Here is an 18,276-nt window from a genome sequence, read left to right as displayed (position 1 = left end):
AGGAAGAGAACAATACATAGGACAGGAATAGGTAATCGCTCTCTTTGTACTGTATTTATTAGTAGTATCACCCAAATACCTATAGTGCTTTTCATTTAGCAATTTACAAAATATTAATAAATCCTCAAAAGGCCCTTGTGAGGCTTGAAAGTATTAGCTCCATTTTACAAATAGGAACATTGAAGCAGAGAGTTAATGGCCTGATTTTCAGATAGGGTATGCTCAGTATCTCTGAAAATCAGACCATATGTGTCTTGTTCAAGGCCACAATGAGAGTCCATTTTAGAGCTAGGAATAGACTCATAAGCTCCTGGCTTTCAGTCCTTTACTTAGACAACTAGGATTTTCCTCCCATAAACCAGGAATGGGAAGAATTGCTAGCAGAGAGGTCACAAAGTAAAATCTTTTCCCTCTTCAATACTGCTCAGGGCACAACTATATTAAGTTGCTAGATTAAACATTTAACCATTGTTTTTAAGTCAAGTTCTGTAAATAAAGCCTATAATCTGGATAAGTTCGGACCAAAGAATTTTTACCACCACCGAGTTCCTTAATTGTCAGTTTTACAATTAAGTTAGCCAGTCTCCTCAGTTTATAAATAACTGCCTAAGAGCATATAAAATAAGTAAATTTAAATGATAAAATTAAACAGCCAACAAGTTTACTCATTACTCAATTTATTTGGATGAAACAAAAGTTTGCACATCTTTGCGTAACCTGATAAAGATTTTGGAACATTTGAAATATATTAGTTTTTCCAATAGTTTTAACTTCAATCTTGGGCAAGGCCTTTTTTCTTCCTGTTTTAGGATTCACGTTTCAGTAATACATATGCTCCCATTACTGCCAAAAGAGCATACTGTGAAGAAAACACACAAAGAATTATTATAGTCTGCCTTCTAAAAGATTTGAAACAGTTAGATGCTATTTCAGAGTAAGTCTCTGGTCAGCGTTAACAACTCTTGGATAGGCTTACAACTGTAAGAATTAGACATATTTGAGATGCTATTGGCACATGAAAAAGAGCTTCAGCTGATGAATAGTTTATTCTTATTATAAATTCAAATCTTAGTTCATAACACTAAATATGCATTGTAATTGCATGCTTAATTACACATAAATGTGAGGCGACAGGCTAATTGATTAAATGTTACTTAACTGACTGAAAACAAAAAGTCTACATGAAAATATGCAATATGGCTAATTTTCCCTGTGGTAACCAAATTCATATATTACAAAACTATTATCAGTTAACTAGGTATTTTACATAGGTGTATAAATTGTTCCTTTATCATGTAAATACCAAATTACAAGCCCTAACAAGTTAATGTTCAAAATAATGTTGACTTACCTTAAATTTTGGGTAGTCATTCATTATTATGGTAACCATCCCAACATAAGGCAAAAAGCTAATTGACAAAAGTTAAAGCAGACAAATGTGAAATAATTTCAGAGTTAGAGATACCTAAATATTTTCCAAAATATACATGTTAGAGCTAGACATTTAATTGAAAAATGTATGTTCCATAAAGCAAGAGCTTTAAATTAGGATAGCTCCAAAGAGCGTGAATTTGAAATACAACCTAGGAAACGTGGACCTTCCTTTCCCTTAATTAAATAAAGGCTTCATCCTTCTGCATTAAAACTTGGTAAGGTAGTCAAAAAAGAAAAACAACACTGACAAGGTTTACATGTCCATCTTCTTATACAGCTGCATAAGCAACAAAAGTTACATCACTCACCAATGGTAGACTAAATTCTAGTAGTTCACTTTTCATATTAGGGCTTAAAAACAGTTGATTTTGAATGCTGAGATAATGACTGAAAACCTCCAGCAATACCAAAGATTATTCTCAAAAGAGGCATTATCTATAACGTCAGGAAAAAAAAAAAACCTCTATGGCAATGGCAAGCCAGTTTCTGGCCATTCTGAATAAGGCAAATCAATTCAGGAGAGTGGGTGACACTTGACCTCTACTTTCACCAAGAGTTTTCTTGATGGCCCAAAACAAAGCCAGGACTCTTGAGCTGGCAGACACTTAGGTGACTGATCCAAAGTCCACTGAAGTCAATGGAAGATCTCCCGTTGACTTCAGCGGACTTTAAGTCAGGTCCTTATGTAGCTTTAAGCAAGGTTCCAACTAAGAATAGTGAAATAGCCACAGACCTTAATACTCTCCACCACTGCGTATTTTTGACTGAATATTTTGGGGGTCTTTTAGAGAAGTTCTCAGGCAGTTAGTATTCTGACAAAGAGCTAATGTGATTCACCTGAAAGATAACTAATTCTTGAGGTGGGTTTGTCTCTTTATGATCAGAGGATTTGATATAGTATTAATCCCTGTGCTTCTACCAACACTGATCCCAACCTAGAACTCAAACTACTTTCTAGCATGTACTTTCTGTATTACTGAGGCAGGAAAAATATAGAAAAGTACTGCTTACCCTCTCGCTCTTCCAACAACATCCTTCTTTTCTAGCCAGTTCTGACCTTCTTTGTACAAGCCTCTATCATCAACTTCATTATTATCACCCTTAGTCAGAAATTTGATGTTTCCATTTTCTCTGGAAGGCAACAGGGTGACAAATTAATTTCTACTTCATTTACAACCTCATTAATTAATATTTGCAAAGCACAATGAAGATGAAAAGTAAAATACTATAAGATTAGATACCAATCCGTACACGCAGTCCTACTTGTTTAATAAATATCATCAAGGCATTTATGGTTTTCACTGACAGATTTAGTAGGTATAACCAAGTTTTTACATCAACCATTAGAGAGATGTTTTCCACCAGGTACAAGTATGTATTTGATAGCAGCCTTCAACTATCTGAAGGGGTGTTCCAACAAGGATGGAGCTAGGCTGTTCTCACTGGTGGCAGATGACAAAACAAGGAGCAACAGTCTCAAGTTGTAGTGGGGGAGGTCTAGGTTGGATATTAGGAAAAACTATTTCACTAGGAGAGTGGTGAAGTACTGGAATAGGTTACCTAGGGAGGTGGTAGAATCTCCATCCTTAGAGATTTTTAAGGCCCGAATTGACAAAGCCCTGGCTGGGATGATTTAGTTGGGGTTGGTCCCGCTTTGAGCAGGGGATTGGACTAGATGACATCCTGAGGCCTCTTCCAACCCTAATCTTTTATGATTCAATGCAACTTTTATTAGCATCAACAGCAGTTATATGCATGTAAAGCCCTACATATTTACAGTAAAGTATACAGTTCTAAAATACCAAAAGTGGCCCTACCAAGAAAAATGCACTATTGATTTTGAAAAGGTCTGGGGTGTGTGTATGAGAGAAGGATAAAGATTGCAACAACATCCAGTGAAGTATCAGATATATTGTCTGTCAGGGGATTAGAGGATTGATCTTACTCCTAATGAAGTTGACAGAAGTTTAATCATGTGTTCCATTGAAGGGAGGGTCAGACCTTGTATCCTGCCTCTTGGTAGCAGAATGGGCTTGATAGACTAATGCGCTAGGTAATTTCCATCTTTAGCTTCCATGCTCTTGTTCAACTCACAACCATGATTAACACAGATATTATATGCTATTTCAAAGATAAAAATATGATAAAATGGCTCTTTTTGATTAAAAGAAATATTGATGCGCTTTTAAATCTGGAGAAAAGATACAGCTACATAAAAATCAAAAACACTGTTAATAAAGTAGCAAGACTGCACTGGAAACAGCAGTTAACTTTTACGTGGCTCTGTAAGGGCTACAATTCTTTCCATCTAGGCTGAATCAGTTATGTTTGATCTGTATCATTTTGCAAATGATAAAAGAGTGGTATATTACAATTATGTTTTGTTTAAAAAAAAAAAAAAAAAAAGCATCTGAAACACTATCGAGCCAAAAGGGGCTTTCACTGGGTTTCATGGAGACATTGCCCAGATGCAAGACCTTTAAGGAACATCCAGGAGCTACAGAAGTTATATTGGTGATTCAGTAGGTGGCACTCTTTCCTCCCAGATAGAACTGAATCAATGCCAAGCATAATATTACAGAGGACCATCGTGCTACAGATGCCAACTTTCAGACAAGACACAAAACTGAAGTCCTGACCACTTCTGAGCATCAAAAAGCCCTTGATTCTTTTTGTAAGAGCAGGAGTCTTAAGCCCAGTGACTTGGCCAAATTCTATTGTGGATCATTACATTCTGCCTATCTAAATGTTACCTGTAGTTTCAAAGGGAAAAGATATTTTTCGCTTTGTCCTGAATGTTGCATATTTGCTGTCTGCTGTTAAACAGTTGCCATGTTTCACCCTAGAGTTGGCTTCATTTCAGCAGTGAGTGAAGTGATATCATGTATAGTAGAAGTGTATATAAAGCACTTTGGATCAGGATTAAAACAAAATGTAAAATGATTAACTTTACAACATTCACAATGGCATGTAATTCCTCAACCTGCTTCTACATGGATTTATAGAGATATTAAGACTGAAAATAAAAGAAAAAATATATTGCTTTATCTGGTGAACTCTGTGGTCTTCCAGAAAACTGTCTAATCATAGTAATGTAGGACTGGAAGAGATCGTAAGAGGTCATCTAGTCAAGCCCCCCGCAATAAGGGAGGACCAATTAAACCTAGAACATCCCTGACAGGTTTGTCCGTCCAACCTATTCTTAAAATTTCCAATAATGGGGATTTCAGAACCTCTGCAGGTAACCTGAGCCAGAGCTTAACCTATACAAGAGCTTATAAAAAGCTTTTCCTAATATCTAACCTACATTTCCCTTGCTGCAAGCTAAGCCTATTCCTTCTTGTCCCATCTTAAGTGGACATGGAGAACAATTTACCATCCTCTTTATAACAACCTTTTACATATTTGAAGACTCATCATGCCCCCTTCAGCTCTCTCTTTTCTAGACTAAGAAGCCCAATTCTTTCAACCTCTTCTCTGGAGAATTGAAATCTGACCTGCCCCAGCACCAAACTATGAGCTGAAAACCATCCGGCTGCACCGGAAGACAGGTCATACCTTAGCGTAAAGAGGGTAAACCTCAATCTCTGCCTGTGCATTGCTTCCTCCCAGTCATTAAAACCTCTTCCAACCCCACAGCAAAAACCTACGAAACTGACTTTCACCTCCATCATACAGGCACAAATCCTCCCACATCTGAGATAAGGAGAAAGCCTTTTGATTTTTGTCAGAAGCACAAGGCATGCTGGCATTTGAGCCCTGTTGTGTATTAAAGACCTGCTCTACTTTGAGGCAGTGGATTAAGCGGTCTGTTTGCAGCTCCTGAGACCTAGGGAAAGTTACCCTCACAGGTACTGGGGTACGCACATCAGCTGCCCTGCAGCAGCTAGGCACGCAGCACAGCTTTCATACTTTCACAGTCTAAGACAGCAAAAGGCTTCTATGTCTACACTGGCACTTTTGTTAGTAAAACTTTTGTCGGTCAGAAGTATGAAAAAAAACCCCACACCCTCGACAAACAAAAGTTTCGCTGACAAAAGCACTAGTGTGGAAAACGCTACGTCGGCGAGAGGCACTCTCCTGCTGACATAGCTATCACTGCTCATTGGGGTAGTTTAATTATGCCAACAGGAGAGCTCTTTTCTGCCAGTATAGAGTGGCTACACAGGAGACCTTAGAGCGGCACAGCTGGTCCGTAGTGTAGACAGTCTAATTGTGCTTAGGGATGTGTGGAATCAGTGCTTCCATTGCCCCACCTCCTTTCCAGCTAGCATCACCCACACCTGGAAAGGAGTCAGGATAGAGGTGATGGTGCTGTGGCTTGTTTTGCCTTACAGAAAACTTTCTCTTATTCTTCCCACTACCAGGGTACCCTCCAGAAGGTCATGCTGAATTTTAGGCAGTTATTCAAATTAAAGAAGGTTCTTGGATATATGAAAGAAGACTAAAGAATGGACCTTTCATCTAGAATCATAAGTTAAATAGATATGATGTGGGGGAAGAACCACCAACATCTTTAGTTCACCATGTATCAACTCACAGACAGACAACTGGATCAACACCTGCAGCATCAGTGGAAGATTTCTGCTGTTATAGAGTGAGGATATAAACCACTTACATTTTTTTTGGAAGAAGCTGTCCATCATATACAAGGATATGGTGTCTGCTTTTTTTACACATCACTCTTCAGTTATTCTCTTTAAATGTGTCAGATAACATTTAAAGGTAAAACACATCCACCTGTAAGTAGCTCTATTATTGTTTTTAATAATGAATCATCTTTGGGATTGTCTAGTATTGTACAATAGGAAGAAAGAATAAAACTTTCTTCATTCATTTTGGGTCAAATCTATATTCTGACAAACTCCATTTATCGATGGGGATGGATTTGACAGAATTGTAAATGAATTCTTTATACTGCTGCCTTCACTCTACTGTTTTTAAAGATTAAGACTTCTGAAGGCTCATGCGGTAAAAGTCACTCTCCTAATAACAAAAGCCCCAATTTTGCAACAAACACTATGCGGGTGGGCTTCTAGCCCCACACAGAGACCCAGGACTTCAAGGATCAGGGCCTTCGTTATCAGAATAGTCTTTGGGTGTGTACATGTACCTACACTGAAGTCAGTGGAGCTTCACTCAGGTGAAGGAGCCTATTGCAGGATTAGAGCCGAAAAATGTTTATTTAAATACTGGAAATAAGGTTTCAGAGTAGCAGCCGTGTTAGTCTGTATTCGCAGAAAGAAAAGGAGTACTTGTGGCACCTTAGAGACTAACAAATTTATTTGAGCATAAGCTTTCGTGAGCTACAGCTCACTTCATCGGATGCATTTTTGGAAATAAGGTTTCTCTTGCAGCATACCATATTTGCCATTTTCAGGAGACAGTATTAAATTAGAACATAGCTGAAAATGCAGCAAAGCAAAAGCATACTTAAAAATAATAATAAAAAAGAGTTTAGTTACTTTTCATGGATTTTGATTACTCTGTGAACTATTGGGATATCTCTGCCTTCAACTTTAAAAACAACTATTTCACCAGCTCTAATAGGATCTTCTTGGAAATTTGTTAAAAACAACAGATCTCCTCTATGAAATGCTGGTTCCATACTGCCACTACAAACAAACAGAGAAAGATTATAAATGGTAAATATATATAAAAGGTAAAATGATGTATGCAAGATGAACTAAAAAGAAAAGTAAAAACAGTATTTAATTTTTTCCCAGGTTTGCAGAATGGAGCCCTCATACAATAAAATATTACATTAAATGTAGTCATTACTGAGGGAGGTGGAAGCTGCACAGACATTTATAAATAGTTATCCAGAAAAGGAGTTTTGCCACAATTACTGCCCACTCTTATATCAATATAATGTGATCATAAAAAATCTGATTGAGAAAGATGCAAAACATTTTGATGGTGAAAAATGTAGAGAGGCAGTTGACAATTCTGAATATTTTTAGCTAATATATATATAATCTTTAAATATCTTTTCAGCAGGCAAAATATGCCATAATTTGATTAGCTTCATAATTCTCCACTGGAACTATCATTTTCACACCTGGTCCCTACATTGGGCGTCTGCTCCATGACTAGGCATTCTGGGAAAATAATAAAGTTAGGCACCTTTTCAGGCATATAACGAAAACATCTGGACTTTCAAAGGTGCTAAGCACCCAGAGCAGTCACTGACTGCAAGAATCTGGCAGCCCTAAAAATCAGACCATGTTTTATTTAGATACCCAAATATGGATTGAGAAGCCTAACTTTAGGCACCCCAGTTTGAAAATGTTGATCTGGGTGCTTATTTACCCATGTGATAATATTTTACTATTGGATAAGAAATCATTTGAGGTATATTTGCACCAGAAAAAGTTATGTTCTACTGTTATAACAAAACAAGTAGTGATTTAAACAGACATACCTGAGTACCACAACAATAGGGCTTTCACTTCCCGTGATGACAATCAGACCTTTCCATATCATAAGTGCAGAAGACACAATCATGGCAAAATTTAATACTTGGTAATATAGCTGCAAAGACACAAACAAACCAAGCCCCCCCCCCAAAATAAAATTGTCCAGTTAACAAGTACAGACTAGAGGTACAAAAGCAGAAATGCCTGCTACAAACAGGTTTTCATTAACTTCACTGTTTTAATGTGGATTTCCTTCACTAAAGTCACAGCTGGACACTATGAAAGTTTAACCAACTCTTAACCTATTTTATTTTGCAAAACAAAACTACGTGATGTGTGAAACATGGATGTTTTAGGGGATACAACGTAAATGCATATGGTAATTTCTGGTATTTGGAACACCTCTGAAACCAGAAAACAGAACTGGCTTTTCTTTTTAAAAAAAAAATGTTGTGCATTAACAGTCATGATAGTGGTACAATGGTCTTAACACTGGCATGCTAAAGTAGACTAGGGTAAAATCTTGGCCCCATTGAAATCAATGGGAATTTTACCACTGGACTTCCATGGATCCAGGATTGCACCCTGAGTTTGACATCCTCACCCCTACTCTGGTCTCTTTATACCACTGGAAAAGGCCAGAACAGCATAAAGGGGCCCTAAAACCCCCCATAACCAACTGGGGGAGGATTCCCCAGGCACAGACAAGTGGAAGACAGCAGCAATGTAGCCTCCTGAGGATGCCTTGCAAGCCCTGGAGTAGGGGAGCATATGGTGGGCAGGGATGAGGGCATGTCAGGGAAGGGCGTGCAGCACAGTGAAAATTCGAGCAGCAAAGTGGTCCTTAGAGTAGCCTGGGGAGGCTCCTGTAACTCAGGGATAATAAAGGATCAGGAAGGCAAGATGGCTTAAAACCATCTTAACCCTACCTTGCCTGCAGCTGCAAATTTTGTGCTGCACTGTAGAGAAGCAACAAGTTCTCAGACCTTGTGATTAAAGCCTCAGTTCTGCACTGTGACCTGCACGGGGGAAGCCACACAGAGCCCCAATGAGGTCAATGGGGCTCCACTCCAGTACTACTCCTGGGGGAAATCTGCACCAAAAAATTAGAAATTCTTTACACAATATTTTAAAATTCTGCATATTTTGTCAAAAACACCACAATATAAATCAGGCCAGTTTCAACTGTTTTGGTAATTTATTTCAAAATACCTGTCAACAAATACGGCTATAACAATACAGACAACATAAAAGATTCAAGAAATGTTTTTTTACAATAGATTCCTTACTAGGCATATTAATACAGAATTTTGAGTAAGTGGGTTGCTGGATATGGGTGGGAAAAGTATGGAACTGGTTGGGTTTTTTTTCCCAGAGGTGTGGGGGGGGGGGGAATTGTTAGCAAGTTGGGGAGCCTCCCCCATGCAGACCCTGGCTGACCCCTAGCCTCTCTCATTCAGTCAAGCACATCTGCCACTGACCCCATGTGTCCCTGCACCCCCCATCCTTGTGTCTGTGCCCTCACTCAGCCACCCCCCAACCCCATATAGCCCTGCACCCTCACTCCCATTCCACCTCCGTTTGTCCCCCACTCCCATTAGCCCTTCTGAACTCAGTCTGTGTGACCTCTCAGGAGTCCCATGTGCTCCACGCTGTCCATCTCCCCATTCTCTCCCCCCCCCGCCATGTCCTGTGCCTCCTCATCAGGCCCCAGGGGCAGGGCACTGTCAGAAACATAGCCTCTTCTCTCTAAGCCCTCTCTGCAGCTGGCTGCTCCTGCCTGGTAGCAACTGCCCTATGTTCTGGTACCACAGCAGGCCCTGGTGAGCAAAAGGTGCAACTGCAGCGCCTCTCAGGCGGAAAGTATTTTCTGCAGAGAAAAAAAATTTCTGCAAGGGTACACGAATCCTGCTAGCGTGCAGAGGTGCAGAATTCTCCCAGGAGTAAAGTACAGCTGCCCACCTATGGGGATCATAATGCGGGATCAGGCTTGTTTCCCCCTATCTGTGCCAGTGCACTTCAGTTGTGGCTTACAACACCTCTCCTGGACCTCTCTTTTGTCAACACTTCCATTGACAAACCATAAGATGGTTTTGTACTGAGGAGAAACAGAAAAGAGAAAGATCTGCTCTTTAGGAAAGTGCTAATTCTCTCCTTGATTACACTTATATCACTCCTGTTACTGTTCACGAGCTCCTTGCACACAAACACAAGAAATTAGGCCCTTTATTGTGAACCTATCAGCATTCAGAGCCACTGTACTGTAAGCAAGTGGTACTTTTGTTCAGCAAGAATATTTGCGAGTTGTGTATATCATTCTCTGTTAACCTCATGTGTGAAACTCACAGTTGCAAAATATTGCAGACATTTAGGCTTAATCTTGGCAGAAAAAAAAAAAAAAGCAAGCCTGATTTGGTAGTCTTGGTAGCATACTTTATTTTTTGGGAGGGTGGGGATTAGAAGGGGGATACCTCACCAGACAATTTTTACTTAGGGATACTCTAATTAGAAATCAGCAGTGACCAGAAGCAACTCTCTATATCTACTGGCTTACTACAAGAGACAGAGTGGTCTAAGACTAGGCACAGGACTCGGAGTCAAGAAGCCCAAAATTTCTGACAGGAGGTACAAAAACAAAGCCTGAACTTTGAGGTATACACTAGAAAAAGCATTGATGTTCATGTGTATTAGCTGTTTCACCACAGTAAATATGTGCAGGGATCCTGTATTAGTAGCAAGAATAGCAACATGATGGACTTTCACAAAGTAGAGCAAGCAGGAAGGAAACATCAAAAGATAGGGCACATTGCCAAACTACACATAACAAGCACAAAGTAGATTGGCTGGTTGAGAACTTGGCATCTAGTTATGCTACATATGTTGACTGTATATCTGAAAGCCAAGGATGTTCTAGTTTTGAGGGCCTGTTCCAATGCCTTAGGCAGTTTTAAAAGAAAAAAACAGGGCTTTGGCCTGATTTTGAAACCCTCCTCCACAGCATCTCGATACCTAAATAATTGAACCGGTAATATTGACAGCAAGTTAGCCATGGGCACATGTGACATGAGGACTACCCCATATTAATAACCAGACTGCCACATTTGCCCCTCTACCCTCCCCATCCAAAGGCCCTGATAAGCCCATCAACTTTGTCTCAAACTTGCACACTCCTGGGTGGCAGGAGAAGGAGATAGAAGCGAGTAACTCTGTAAAAGAAGAGACGTAGGCACTCTTCTTCCACCAGTGGCCAAAAAAGTGAGCTGTAGCTCATGAAAGCTTATGCTCAAATAAATGTGTTAGTCTCTAAGGTGCCACAAGTCCTCCTTTTCTTTTTGCGAATACAGACTAACGCGGGTGCTACTCTGAAACCAAAAAAAAAAAAAAAAAACAAAAAAAAACCTTGTGATGCAATCCTCTCAGTCCTCAAACAAGGGTACTTCTTAGGGTTTATATTTTTAGGGTGAAACTCTGAGAATCCTATACATGTAATAACCAAGTCTGAGATACCCACAAAACGACTCGGTCTGACGCTCCGTGGTACGCTAGCTACAAACCACAAGCATGAACTGCCCACTCACCACGCTAGACCTGCAGACTGAATGCAGCACAACACAAGAGAGACTGAGCGGCCCAACATGCAGGCATCACTGCACACATGCAACATGCACAACAGCTGCTCCATACACAGCAGGGTAGGGGGGTGCCTGGCATCGCTAGTAAGGCGGGTGGCCCAACACATACACTTGCAGGCAACCCGCAGCCTTAACTTGCCACGAAACCAGGCGCATGCAAGGCGGCCCAAGCACCTCAGAAACCACCCCATCTGCAGACACACGTAGCACCCCACCCCACCCCCCTTACCTGGCGTTTGTTCATTCGCCGCAAGTCCTCGAAGACGTCCATCGCCAGCTCCTTCCGCGGCGACAGTCACAAGGGAAAGGAAGAGAGAGGGGATGGGGGGAGGCTGCAGGAAACCAGAGCGGGGGGGGGGACCCCACCCGTCGTTCCCGCCTAGCAGCTGCGGGGCTGGGGCAGGACTAAGCCCGTCGGGTTGCACCCCAAGAAACAGGGGGGGCAAGGCTAAGCCACTCAAGTCCCCCCACCCCCCGCAGGAGCAGAGTGGGTGAGGCAGGCAGGGCTAAGCCCCCAGGCTACAGTGAGTGGGGCAGGGGTAAGTCCCCCCTCGAAGCAAAGGCAGGACGGCTGCTGTAGCACCCCAGGCCCAGCCGAGCGTTGCCAAGAGACCCGCTTTCCCCCCCCCCAATAAAAAGCCTGATTGGCTTAAAAAACCGCCAACGCCGCCCAAGAAAAAAAGCGAGGGACTGAATTTGCGGGGGGGTCCTGTCGTCATGACGCTGGGTGGGGTTTGCGTCAAACGTCATGACGCTGGGCGGGGTTTGTAGTGTGAGGGCGCCTGCGGGCCACACAAAAAAAAGTGACCCAAAGCGGCAAAACGCCGCGGGCCGCGATGACTATAGGCAGCCCCCTCCCTCCCCCCGGCCGCAGAGCTCTCCCGCCGCCAGAGCTGGCTGTCCAGCTGGGACAGTCATCTCTGACTCGCTTCCACCCCTGGGAATTGTAGTCCAGCTCGTTCGCCTCCTCCAGTACGGCGCAAGGAACAGCAGAGCGGCGGGACTACAACTCCCAGAACGCCACCGTCGCAAGCCTGCCGCGGAGTGAGGCCCCCCCCCCCCCGGGAAGGGTCTGTAAAGCTGCCTCGCCGTTTGTTGTCAGGCGCGCGCAAAGCGGGAATCGACATCTCGGGGGACCCCGCCGCGACCCGGGGAGCAACGGCGTGACGGCTCAGGGTGTCCAACCCTGCCTCTTGGATCAGGCAGCGTGTGGGGCAGCTACGCGTCTGAGCGGCTGCCCCGTGGACGCAGCGCATTGGCGGGGCTCGCGGATGTGGCGGGAGAGGCTGGAGGCGGGGGCGGCGCTGTGCGGCGTTGGTGGTGGGGAGGCCCCGCTGGCTCCCCACCCCTTAGTGGTAGGGGAGCTCTGGGGTAAGTGGGAGCTGCAGGGGGACGAGGCGGCTTAGGAGCAGCGGGTGGGGCGCGGCCCAATCGCGCCTGGCCACCGCCGCGCAGGTAGCGCCTGTGGGGGTCCCCGCCGGCGGGAATGCGGTGGAGCCGCCAGGACAGTGCCCGGCGCAGGACGACGTAGGGCTTGGTAAGCCGCTCCCAGGGGTGCGATGGGGAGGCGCTACCCGAGGGCGGATTGGGTCGGGAGTGGAGGGCAGATGGGGAGGGGGGCAAATTTCTGGACTTCAAAAGGCGGAGGTCCGGCCTTTTTGTACCTCAGACTTGACAACCCTTGTTGGGAATGGGGGCTGGAGGAGTGCGGGACTGGAGTCCTGTGGGGAAGGGAAGGGGGGGACTATTGGGGTCTACGGGAACTTGGTGGCTATTTGTACTGATCAGGGCAAACCCGCAATAGAAACTCTGCTGCTGTTCGTGCAAGCACTGCACATACAGGGCCCTCTTACCCAGGGGACAGAATGATGCATCTCCTGCTACCCTCTCAGCCAAAGCTGTAAACGCTCCTTTCTCCCTATAGTACTGAAACTAAAAAGTGGATCCCACTGAAAACATAAGCCATTTCTATGTGATATCACTCGCAGGACTCGGTCACAAATTTCTAGGACAATAGAACAAACAATCCCACCCAAAATGTAGAGGTTTTGTCCCTATGGATCCCACTTCAGGTTCTCATATGTATGAGATTGAAATCTTTTAAATAGTAGTATCCACTGGGCTGCGCTTGCACCATATAGTCCTTGCACATCTCTTTCCTCCCCTCCCGTCCCCCACGTAGTATAGGACAAGAAAGTGGGTTAGAGATACTTGCAATAAGCCATAAATCCTGTGTCTTTATTAAGACCCTGATTTTTATTGTCTAGCTTCCATGTGAGTGGTATCGTCATCGTTGTGAAATAATCCGCCAACAATCACAAGAAAAAACAATCATCTGACACCCAAGTGTGAATGAAACTACACTCTTGATCATTACATTGATTGCTTCAGGAAAAAAAATTGATAGTGAAATCCGTAACAAACATCACATCCACCATGATTTCTCTCTCCACTGCAAAGAGGACAGCTATGCAGTTCCTGAAATCACCATATAGTGTCAAACCAGCAGACAAAGGGGGCTCCATCATAGTCTCAACCATGATGAGTACATTAAGGCCAACTGACAACTTGGAGTCTATAAAGAACTCAAGACCCCACACTACAATTTACCCAGGAATTTAAGGATATTATCAAATCCTTTCTCAAAGAACTCCAAGAGAAACTCTATAAACTCATCCATCCACAAACCCACCACAGGGACCTTCTGCATGCTTCCCAAGATAAACAAAGGAGCCCAGGCATACCTGTCTTGTCTGGCCATGGCACTCTTAGTGAAGGAATATCGACAGGTTTCAGAGTAGCAGCCGTGTTAGTCTGTATTTGCAAAAAGAAAAGGAGTACTTGTGGCACCTTAGAGACTAACAAATTTATTTGAGCATAAGCTTTCGTGAGCTACAGCTCACTTCATTGGATGCATTTGGTGGAAAATACACCAAATGCATCCAATGAAGTGAGCTGTAGCTCACGAAAGCTTATGCTCTAATAAATTTGTTAGTCTCTAAGGTGCCACAAGTACTGTACTCCTTTTCTTTTTGAAGGAATATCGGGCCTCATAGAAACTATCCTCAAACCACTCACCACACAAAGGGCCAGTTTCCTTCAGGACATAATGAACTTACTCCACAACATTAACAACCTCCCTCAGAACACCATCCCTGCCACCATGGATATCACTTCCCTGTACACCAACATCCTTCATAATGATGGCATAGCTGTCTGCCTCAAATATTTACAGGACAATGGACAACCCTCAGATATCCACCCTAACCACATCACCAAACTCATCCATTTCATCCTCACTCATAGCAATTTTATATTCAATAACACACACTTTGTCCAAGTCATAGGAACAGCCATGGATACTAGGATGGCTCCCCAATACGCCAGCCTCTTCATGGGCCACCTCAAAGAACAGTTTCTGGACAAATGCACCACAAAACCGATGATATACCTGAGATATATTGATTGATATTTTCATCCTCTGGACAGATGATTTAAAGTACCTCAGATTTTCACCACAACTTCAACAGCCACCACCTGTCCATTAAACTCTCTGAAACTCTTCTGCTACGCTATTGTAATAAAACTACCTGGATAAGAGTCATAGAGCTTTTTGTGACAAAGTTAGAGCAACACAGTGTCTGTGTAGACACTGTGTTGCTTATGTCACCCTAAGTGGCCTCCAGGAGGTGTCCCACAATGCCCATCATGACCACTCTGGTCACCAATTTAAACTGCTGCCCTACAGACAGGTACACATGCATTCGCCCTTCCCCCTTTAAAGCCCCAGGAATTTTTGGAATTCCTCTTTCTGTTTGCTGAGTGTTGAGAGCTCACATCATATGTCCAGTTGACCATGCCAGCTCCCCCGCAGCAAACATGTTCCTGCCTGGAGTACACCTGAGTTGTTGGATCTGCTGGGTCTGTGGAACTTTCTTACCTATCATGCCTTTTATGCCACTTCTACAAGCAACTGCACACCACCCTTGGTGGCAAGCACACCTCCACAGCCAAGATCACCATAGATACTTTTGGGGGGAAGGAGGTAGCATCTAGTGGAGCGAACCTCAAGGATGAAGTGGTGGATGAGGAAGAGGTGCTGGAGGAGGATGGAGGACAAGTGACAGGGTCATCCATTGGCATGGCAAGCCAGGACCTCTTTTCAACTCTGGAGGGGTCTAGCCAGTCCCAGCAGTCCAACTCTGGTGCTCCTGATGCAGGAGAGGGGAGTTCCTATAACTACTCATTGTGCTTTGATACTGCAGGGAGACATGAGATAGAGCTCTTTTTTCCCCCTCAGGGTAGAAGAGGTATAGAAATAACCAACATTAGCACTGTTTGCATCTGCTTCTCATTCCCCTGTGCAGCTAGGCAGAGGGGGCCCTGTGGAAAAGTTTGTTGATGCATACAGGGATGTCTTGGGAATCATCCATAAAGATCTCTAGGAAACAGTCCTGGAAATACTTCACAATCCTCTGCTGAAGGTTCCTTAGGAGGGCTGCCTTGTTTCTTCCCCTGTGGTAGGAAACTTTGCCCCGCCAATTGGCAATTACTTCTGCAGGCACCAAAGCAGCACACAGGTTAGCAGCACATGGTCTGCAGCCACATGCATGTAGGTTATCCTCAGGAGTGAGATAACAGCTTTTCTCATCCCTGCCTGTTGAAAATGGGGCCAGTATTCAGAATAGGGTCCTGTCGCAGGTCAGGCCCACGGTCACGCCTACGCACCCCAGGCTTGGGGCTGTGCGGCCTAGTGGCTGGAGTCCATGGCTTCCCCCAGACTCGGGGCTGTGCGGCCTATCGGCTGGAGTCAGTCACTGTCAGGATGGGCTGCCATCTCACAGTGGGTGGGGGCCAGGATAGGGGGACCCGGGCCCTCCCTCTCCACCGGGTCCAAGCCAGGGCTCTGTTGATGGTGGGGTTGCCTGCCACCAGCTCAGCAGGGATCTGGCTGAAACACGCAGAGCTAGCCTCTGGCTGTCCAACCAACTCCCCATAAAGTCTCCCAGGGTTACTTCCTTCCCGCTTCTCCGCATCTCATGGCTTCCTAGTTCCCTTGGTTCCTTCTCCCTCAGTCGCATCCAGCACCTGGACGTTTAGGGTTGCTGTCAGCTGGCTGGCCTCCGCGTCATGGAGTGCCCACAGCCCTTCAGCAGGGGCCAGCAGCACACCTTCTTCCCCTACAGCAATCCACCCAGACTGAGCCAGGCTGCTCCCTCTTATATTGGTGTTGCACTTTGAGCATGCCCAGTAGGGCTGTTCCTTCCTCAGCCCACAGTGAGGGGTTAACCCCCGCAGTCCCAGTGCAGGGCATGCATGCTCCGTCACAGGTCCCTAGGCATTTGTAGTGATCCTCCTCTGAACAGCCTCAACCTTTTGTCCCATCTTGCCCCTTCCTCCCCGGGCCAAACTCACAATGGTTAGGACTCTCGCTGAGCTGTGTGCCTGCCAAGGGAAAGTGAGAAAGTGGTGTGTGTAACTTGTATGAATCAAAGCTATGAGTGCAGTCACAATAGTTTCTCTTTCAGTTGTTTCTTTAGCTTCTGTAGATGTGCCCTTGAGGGTCTCATCCTGCACACTGGCTGAGCAGCTCTATCTGATAAGGAGATGAACCAGGAGGAGTAAGGAAGACATGTTCAGAGAGGTGCTGCAACCATCTGATGCTGCTGATAGTGAGCAGAGAGCATGGAGAGAGGCTGTCAATGAAAAACTGAGAATGGATAGCAAGGAGAAGAAACAGGCAGGAGCGGAAGATACAGCTGCTTGAGGACCAATCAGACATACTGAGATCCCTGATTGTGCTGAAGATCCATGTTCGCCTCCCCTGCAGCCCATACAGAACTGCCTTCCATGCCCTCCCCAAACTCCCCACACACATTCCTCATGTGTTCCCGGGCTGTCGCATTATCCCATGCACTCCACCCCTAGGGACATGTTTCACAATGACATCTGAACATACATCCTGTTGAAAGACCTCATTTCAAAGAGTGCTCTTCATTGTCATGTCCCTGGTAGGAAATAGAAATGTTTGTATAGCTGTATACATAAAAATGTATGTATAAAAAGAAAATGAATTTTTATTTGTCTCCTACATACAATGGTTGCTGCTGAAATTCATACACAGTGGCAATCTGTGCATTTGCAGAGTACAATTAACACAAACACAGCAATCATTACAGGGGTCATGCTACAATGCAAGACAGAAGTGCCTGCTCAGTGTATTACAGAAAAGCATATTACTGGGGCTCATTGTCAAAATGTTCTTTCAAAACCTTCCTGATATGAATAGCTCCCTGTTGAAGCTCCCTAACAGCCCTGCTATCTGGCTGCTCAAAAGCAGCTGCCAGCTGATCAACCGTAATGCTCCACCCTTGCAGAAACATCTCTCCCTTAGTTTCACAAATGTTATGCAGAGCACAGAAGGCTGCTATGACCATGGGAATATTTTCCTCATTGAAGTCTAATGTGGCAAAAAGGCAGCGCCAGCAACCCTTTAATCTGCTAAAGGCACATTCAGCAGTCATTCTGCACCTGCTGAACCTGTTGTTGAAGCGCTCCTTGCTGCAGTTAAGGTTTCTGGTGTAAGGCTTCATGAGCAATGGGAGCAAGGGGTAGGCTGGGTCTCCCAGGATCACAATTGGCATAGAAAAGAAGGCCTTTCTGTTAATATACTCAATTGCAAGGTGGCCGGGGGCCAAAATGGGGGGATATGAATGCTGTCAATCATCCTGCAGCAGTTAGGGAATCCCATTGCCACAAAGCCATCCGCTATTTCTTGCTCATTGCCCAGA

General features: G+C 44.3%; 1 protein-coding gene and 2 long non-coding RNA genes across 4 annotated transcripts; 2 read left to right on the top strand and 1 right to left on the bottom strand.

Moving 5' to 3' along the window:
* Positions 1–660: 660 nt before the first annotated feature.
* Positions 661–12,209, bottom strand: SEC11C (SEC11 homolog C, signal peptidase complex subunit). Of its 2 annotated transcripts, XM_038402334.2 has the most exons (6): positions 11,715–12,209; positions 7,859–7,968; positions 6,900–7,049; positions 2,446–2,565; positions 1,352–1,409; positions 661–859 (listed from the first exon to the last, which is right to left on the bottom strand). In XM_038402334.2, exons 1-6 carry the CDS (start codon positions 11,754–11,756, stop codon positions 806–808), a joined length of 534 nt encoding a protein of 177 aa, XP_038258262.1. In that variant the 5' UTR covers positions 11,757–12,209; the 3' UTR covers positions 661–805. The 2 variants fall into 2 exon arrangements, with proteins under 2 accessions (XP_038258262.1, XP_043370637.1); XM_043514702.1 differs by lacking the exon at positions 6,900–7,049 and having other exon boundaries at positions 11,715–12,200.
* LOC122460242 lies at positions 6,592–6,877 on the top strand. The gene is made up of 2 exons (XR_006281425.1): positions 6,592–6,637; positions 6,779–6,877. It is a non-coding gene; the product is annotated as an uncharacterized LOC122460242 (long non-coding RNA).
* A 120-nt stretch (positions 12,210–12,329) lies between the features above and the next one.
* LOC119855720 lies at positions 12,330–17,851 on the top strand. Its single transcript, XR_005293005.2, has 2 exons — positions 12,330–13,022; positions 13,753–17,851. It is a non-coding gene; the product is annotated as an uncharacterized LOC119855720 (long non-coding RNA).
* Positions 17,852–18,276: the final 425 nt, after the last annotated feature.

The sequence above is a fragment of the Dermochelys coriacea genome, chromosome 5 (assembly GCF_009764565.3).
Source record: "Dermochelys coriacea isolate rDerCor1 chromosome 5, rDerCor1.pri.v4, whole genome shotgun sequence".
NCBI classification, from domain to species: domain Eukaryota; kingdom Metazoa; phylum Chordata; order Testudines; family Dermochelyidae; genus Dermochelys; species Dermochelys coriacea.
The sequence above is the reverse complement of the archived record's forward strand: the minus strand, read 5'-3'. Positions and strand labels throughout refer to the sequence as shown.